This window comes from Triticum urartu, chromosome 3 (assembly GCF_003073215.2).
Source record: "Triticum urartu cultivar G1812 chromosome 3, Tu2.1, whole genome shotgun sequence".
NCBI classification, from domain to species: domain Eukaryota; kingdom Viridiplantae; phylum Streptophyta; class Magnoliopsida; order Poales; family Poaceae; genus Triticum; species Triticum urartu.
In genome coordinates this window covers 26621143-26628036 of record NC_053024.1, presented here as the reverse complement: position 1 = coordinate 26628036, position 6894 = coordinate 26621143, and the positions used below count along the sequence as shown (strand labels likewise).

Genomic DNA, 6894 nt, shown 5'->3' with positions numbered 1-6894 from the left:
AATATGTGTGTCCACCTAGTCAAACAGTCAGAGAGAGGAGGACAAATAGCCCAAATATGTACAAAGGCCAATGTATGCAAGATTAACTAAAAAAACACAACAATTGCAGCCAAATTGACATAAAACCACCACTTAACATATGTTTTCACAAAAGACCTCCCCGATGCCTCTCTAAAACGGCCGTTGACATGAATTCTGATCAGTGGGGCCCGCTTGGCATGGGGTGACTGCACGATCTAACTAGACAGTACTCGCTTCTTCTCATAAAATAGCGTGCATTAGTTTTCTCAAAAGTCAAGCTTCACAAACTTTGACCAAGTTATCAAGAAAAATGTATCCATGGTGAGTACAGTGGTATATGTTTGATATCCTAGATGTTCTTAATTTTCTCTATAAACTTGATTAAAGCTTACAAAGTTTAACTTTGATAAAAAAAAACTTATATGCACTACAAGATGGATGGATTAGCAAATATGCAAGCACGTCTACAGCCGATCCTCTGAAATTGACCGGACGGACGCCCCAGGCATTGACCGGACAGGTGAGGGAAGGAAAATGCTGACCCAATCAGACCCTTCACTTGGTCCTCATATGTCCAGGCTATATGTAAACCCTCATACTCAGCCCATATATGAAGCCACCAATATGAGAAGCGTTCAGACGTGTCCAGTCAGTTGCCACGTAGTATATGATTTGGCTATCTCCTCATTCCACCAATCAGATCCATGTGACTGACCGAAAATATAAAGATAAAAGTGGAGGAGTCAAATTAGCACAGTCAGGCTGTAGATGCTCGAAAGAAAATGGTGTATTTTCCTTTTGAAAAAAGAAAAGAAAATGGTGGATTTAATGAGATTTGTCCAATCAGGTGAAAGTTTTTGGGGGGCAAGTAGCAGGAGAGCGGCGGCAGGCGGTAGTGGGGGTGAAAAGGTGGGAAGCCAAGAGCGATTCCAAGTGTGCATCTACTCTATCCGTGTGTGTGTGTGAGCACGCACGCACAAATATGCCGCCGCTGCTATTTGCTTCCCCTCCCTTTCCTATACGGGTATATATACGCCAGGAAAAGTCGGCCACGACCTCCACCCAATCACCAGCTGACACTCCCCCCTCCCCTCCCCTCCCCCATTTCTCTACCAAGAACTCTCCCCCTGGCCGCCGCTGCCTCTGGGTGCGAGCGAGGAGATCCGTCTCTTTTCTGGCGCCGGCAATCCCAGCAGCAACCCAGGGAGATCGCCTTTTTGTCCTCCAGCCGGCCTTGAGCAGCAGCAGCAGCCGGAGATCGAGAGCAGGTCAGTCATCTTGGTTTCTCGGAGCTGCTCTGCTCTGCTCCTCGATTTTATCTGTTTCTTTGGTCCCCGCGCCGGTGAAATTTCGCCCCTTTTCCGGCGAATTCGGAGGAGGTTTGCTCGGGGAGGCCTGAATTTGGTTCCGGGGTGGAGTAATTCGGGGGTTCCGGTTGGTGTTAATTGGGGCCGTGGTAGTAGTACTGTTCTTGAATCCATCCCGGCCCTCCCCTGCTTGCTCCTCAATCATGTCCTACAGCCAGAAAGATTCCGCTCCTAGCTTTTTCCTCCCAAATCTGCCTCATCCGATTCGCACCAAGGGGGGTGGGAGATCGATCGTGTTATCATCAGCGGAATCTTGAGCTACTCCGCTGTCGTCTGAATCCAACTTTTTGTGCTAATTTGTCAACATCTCCCTCTGTAGCTGAAGCTGGGTGATTTTTTCTTGCAGGCGAGCTGAGCCGAGCTGAGCGATGATGATGAGGGAGCCGTGGATGGAGGTGCTGCCGCCGGCGGCGATGGGCTACTACGGCGGGCCGCGGGGCGCGGGCGGCTGGTTCACGGGGCAGCCGCGCGCCTGGACGGCGGACGAGAACAAGCAGTTCGAGCGGGCGCTGGCCGGGCTGGACCTGCGCAGCCCGGACTGGGACAAGGTGGCGCACGCCACCGGCAAGACGGTCCGCGAGGTCGTCGACCACTTCAAGAGCCTCGAGCTCGACGTCCGCCAGATCGAGTCCGGCACCTTCCCCGGCCCCGGCCCCGGCTACGGCCCCGGCGCCTTCACCCTGCAGTGGGACGGCAGCGGCGGCCACGCCGGGGCCGGGGACTTCCGGCACGGCTACCGCTTCGGCGGCTGCGGCGGCGGGCGGCGGCACGGCGGCCGCACGCCGGAGCAGGAGAGGAAGAAGGGGGTGCCGTGGACCGAGGACGAGCACAAGTGAGCACTACTACTGCTACCACGATTCTTAACTGCAACTCCATATCATAGTCTTCTTCTCCGATCTCAGTGACTTGTGAGAGCGATTGCTCTGCTCCATCTAATTAGTTAGTGATATAAATTTCCTTTCTTGAATTCGCCATCAATCAACAGGCTTTACATCATCAGATGGCTCTGCCAGCATTTAAAACATGCCAAATTGGAAGAACAATTCAACCATGGAAGAACTGCTATCTGAAAGTGAATCACTTGTCTTTGTTCACTAGCAATTGATGAGACAGTCATATGTAGCATGATGTTTGATGCTCATGTAGCCTGATGTAGACCAAGAATTCATGATCCATATTACTAGTTGATGCCATGTAGCCTGATGTGCATGATCAATACTGCTAGTTGCTGAATCTGATCATATGCTCTGTTCTTTTTGGCCAGGTTGTTCCTCCTAGGCCTGAAGAAGTACGGCAAAGGGGACTGGAGGAACATTTCGCGCAACTTCGTGCAGACAAGGACGCCGACGCAGGTGGCCAGCCACGCGCAGAAGTACTTCATCAGGCTCAGCTCCGGTGGCGGCAAGGACAAGAGGAGGTCGAGCATCCACGACATCACCACGGTGCACCTGGACGACCAGCCCCCCTCGCCGTCCCAGTCATCGATGATCACCCAGTCCAGCGCGCCGGCTCCGAGCCCAGCAACGGGGCAGTACTCGCTGCCGGCCGACACCAAGCAGCACGGCGGAGCGAATGCGCCATACAATTCGCCGCCGAGCTACGGCATGGGTTTGCAAGATCAAGGCCTGCAGTGTGGCCCTCTGCATGATCAGCTGGCCGCGAACCGGAGTATGCTGTATTAGAAGATGCAACCGTTCGATCCATTTCGACGCCACCGGTCAGATGTCTAGTGTAATATGGCCCTTGCTGTAGCTTCACTGCCTGTATTATTATTCAAGTAAGTAATTGATTATGGGGATTTTTCAGAACATAGCAGAGAGAGAGAGAGAGAGAGAGAGAGAGAGAAAGGTATGATGCTGGTGATGCTTTGGTAGTAGTCCATAATTTCTGGTGTGGATACTGAGAGTGTAAGGGAAAAGAATGGCAAGAACTTGATGCTGTAGTATCTTGAGACAGACAGGGAATACTAGTGCTCAGTACTGATCATGTACATTGTCAAGTGGACTTAATTTTCAATCTTCATGGATCCTGCTTTCTGGTCAGCTCATGTTATTGGAAACCTTACTCATGCAGCATCTCACACATACTTATCCACATCCATCTTTCATTCATCCATCTCGGTGCTTGCGCCGTCCGATGTTTGCAAGTGTAATTTTTTCGGATAAACCAAAATGAGTTTGCAGTGAGTCATCCAGCATTTACCTGCCTTGCTCATCTGGTCAATTTTTTCCTTGATTGCATCTCCATTTTTTCTAACCTTGTGGATTGACCTTTGCATTGTTTGTGTGCAATTAAGTCCTTTAATTTTTTTAGGAAATTCTTCCCTTGTATAGATCTCTACTACTACTAATACTGATGATGATGATGCTGGATCCACCAAACAATGGAATTGGAAATGAGTCAGACTTGCACTAGCTTTGGCATCTCATGCTTTGGCAGCCTCCTTTTTCCATCAACTTTTGCAAAATCTTTCCCAAACTCCTTTTTGGCCCTGTTCATCTTTCCCTCATTGAGAAAAGGCAGGGCATCCACCACAGATATGAGGCAGATCCCCGTGACAACAGTAGAGAATGGCACAGGGGGCAGCACTTGGGCACAAAATGTTTTGTTTTTTGGCCAACTTGTGTGCTGGGTGCTTGTGCTTTTCTGCCTCACCTTTTCTGCAAGTTGCAGTGCAGAAACACAAAACCACTCACTCAGCACAGCTCTCTGATGAAGATGATGATGGTGATGATCATGATCATGATGGAGGTGGCACTGTTGTGTGTCATTAGAAGCTTCTGGGTGTGATGGATGGATGTGGTGTTGTGGTTGCTGCTGCTTCAAGCAGCATTTCCTTGTCACCTGTATTCTCTTCTTTCTGATGTATCATGTAGCAATGCATTATTTTCCAAATTATTGATGGAGACATGACCAATCAAAGTGGAAAGCGTGGTTTACGTCGACGACGATGTTCTTACCATGAAACATGGGTTTCTGTTACTTTTGCTGTCATTTTACAACAGCTTCAGCCTCACGGAGACGAAGCAGGCAGATCGGTAAACCCCCCGTGCCGAACATTTCTTCGTCTTGACAATCTAACAGTCTAACTTGCGTCTGTACTTCTCATACAGACCCATAACCGGTATGTTCCTCGCGTGAATTCCGTCCGCGGTTAGTTTTTGACGCTTGCATTGACAACAAAAGCAAACATTTCTACAGAGTAATATAAGAAAAAAGTTTTTCTTCTTTCTGAACCTGAAGATGAGAGCCTTAAAAGGAACCAGCTCTCCAAAAATAACAGCAACAGTTAAAGTGTCAGGCCGATGAACCATGTGCATCCAGGAGGATTGAGATGGAAATGGAAAGTTGGTGAGCTTTGTGATGCAGACATGGTAGTGTTGTGCTGCACTGCACATCTGGCAACGCTGTAGTGACCAGGATCTGAGATAAACCAACAGATGGGTAGGCAGGCAGGCAGGAATCAGTACTGGTTAGCATTCCCGGAATAGAAAGGCCTCCATCACTCTGATGAACATGATGATTATGATCTCTAACTAACTAACTAACTAAGTAACGAGGATCATCAAATGGACGGCACCAAATGTCCGCGGACAGCGGACGGGAGCAGCCCATCCAACCGGAGTCACCAAATAAAACGGACACTGATTTTCCATTCATTTCTGGATTAATTTTTATATAGCAAAAGAACCTTAAAAAAACTTTGAAAAACAACTAAAAATCCTTTACTGGCGGCCGGTGCAGGAAATGTCTCTTTGGTCTGGCATGAACGAGGCGGTGATGAGACAAATGTCTCTTTGGCATCATCGCCGTGCTGCTGTTACTATAAAACATGTGGTTATGATACTTTATTTTTCTTGTCATTCACAAACTATGGAAACAAAGATAGACATACCGATAAACTCCATGACGAACATTCCTTCATCTTGACAATCAATCTGAGGTGACTTTTAACAGCTTAACTTGCGTCTGGTACTTGTCAGACAGACCCTTAGCCGGTAAGTTTATCGCATGATTTTTGGCGGCAGTATAGTCTTGACTGTCGAGAAAAGCGGAATTTTCACACAGCAGAAAAAGGCACACCTCCCATCTTTTTCTTCTTTGTGAACCCAGAGAAGAGATGAGAGCCCTGAAAGGAACCAATTCTCCGAAAATAACAGAAACAAAAACAGTTACAGTGTCAGACCGAAGAGCCTTGTGCATGCATCTAGGAGGATTCAGATGCAGACATGGTGGTGGTGTTGTGGTGCACTGCACTACTGGCAACGCTGCAGCGACCAGGATCTGAGTCAGATGGGTAGGACCAGGTAGCACTCGCGGAATAGAAAGTCATCAATCGCTCTGATGAACATGCTGATCATGATCTCTAACTAATTAACTAACTAAATGAATTGACAAGGACATACAGTTTCAGAGTAAACTAAATAGCACACTGAAACATCCCACAAGTAATGGTACACCTTCCCCTGATGATCTTGTTGGCATAAAACATGCATTTCTGTTACTTTTGCTGTCGTTTGACAACGGCTTCAGTCTCACGGGAGCACAAACATATCGGTAAACCCCGTGCCGAACATTTCTTCATCTTGACAATCAATCTGAGGTGACTTTTAACAGTTTAACTTGCGTCTGTACTTGTCAGACCCTTATCCAGTAAGTTCCTTGCATGAACTGAACTTCGGGCGGCAGTTAGTTTTGACGGCAGTGTCCACAAGAGCAAAATTTCTACACAGGCGGAAAAAAGAGCACCATCCTTTTCTTGTTTCTGAACCCCAAGATGAGATGAGAGCCTTAAAAGGAAGCCAAGAATGGCCGCAATAAATAGCCACACTTGCCTGAGAAATAGTTACAGTGTCAGACTGATGAACCTTGTGCATGCATGCATGCATCCAGGAGGATTCATCAGTCAGATAGTAGAAAAAGAAAGTTGGTGAGCTTTGTGATGCAGACAAGCTGTTGTTGTGGTTCAGTGCACAATTGGGATTGGCAATGCACTGTGAGAAACTACTCTAGAATGGACACAGATGAGCAGTGATGATTAAGATCTCTAACTGAACTGAACTGCCCAGTTTAATTTCAGACGAAGTGAAATGCAAACACTGTTGCATTGAAGGAAGTGACCCAAAGAAAGTTAGCACTGAGATAGAGATTATGGTTGAGTTTAGCAGGAACAAATGAAAATAAGTTGTGAAAAGAGATTAGGCGGCAATAATCCCTGATTCGACAATGCCGCGAGCGAAACTGATCTTGCTGTGTCCTGGGCTGATTGCCTTCATCATCACCGTCATCAGCAGATGAGAGAAGGGCAAGAGAAGATTTGCATCTGGTATGAATATGATTGATTGATTGAGCAAAGTTGGATCTGGCTCCGGTGGAGACGTCGCCACTTGGCAGGGAGGGGATGCATGCTGCCGAAATGGGGCAGGCAACTTGGCAGGCCATCTGCATCTGGCTCCTCCTGCAAACCGCAAGCCCAGCCAAGGCAGGTAGAGGGGCACTGCACTGG

The 6894-nt window shown here is 47.9% G+C and overlaps 1 protein-coding gene across 1 annotated transcript; it reads left to right on the top strand.

The window, feature by feature from the left end:
• The first annotated feature begins 1064 nt into the window (after positions 1-1064).
• On the top strand, positions 1065-3430 carry LOC125542511 (transcription factor DIVARICATA-like). The gene is made up of 3 exons (XM_048705565.1): positions 1065-1289; positions 1735-2220; positions 2653-3430. Exons 2-3 carry the CDS (start codon positions 1757-1759, stop codon positions 3068-3070), a joined length of 882 nt encoding a protein of 293 aa, XP_048561522.1. The 5' UTR covers positions 1065-1289; positions 1735-1756; the 3' UTR covers positions 3071-3430.
• Positions 3431-6894: the final 3464 nt, after the last annotated feature.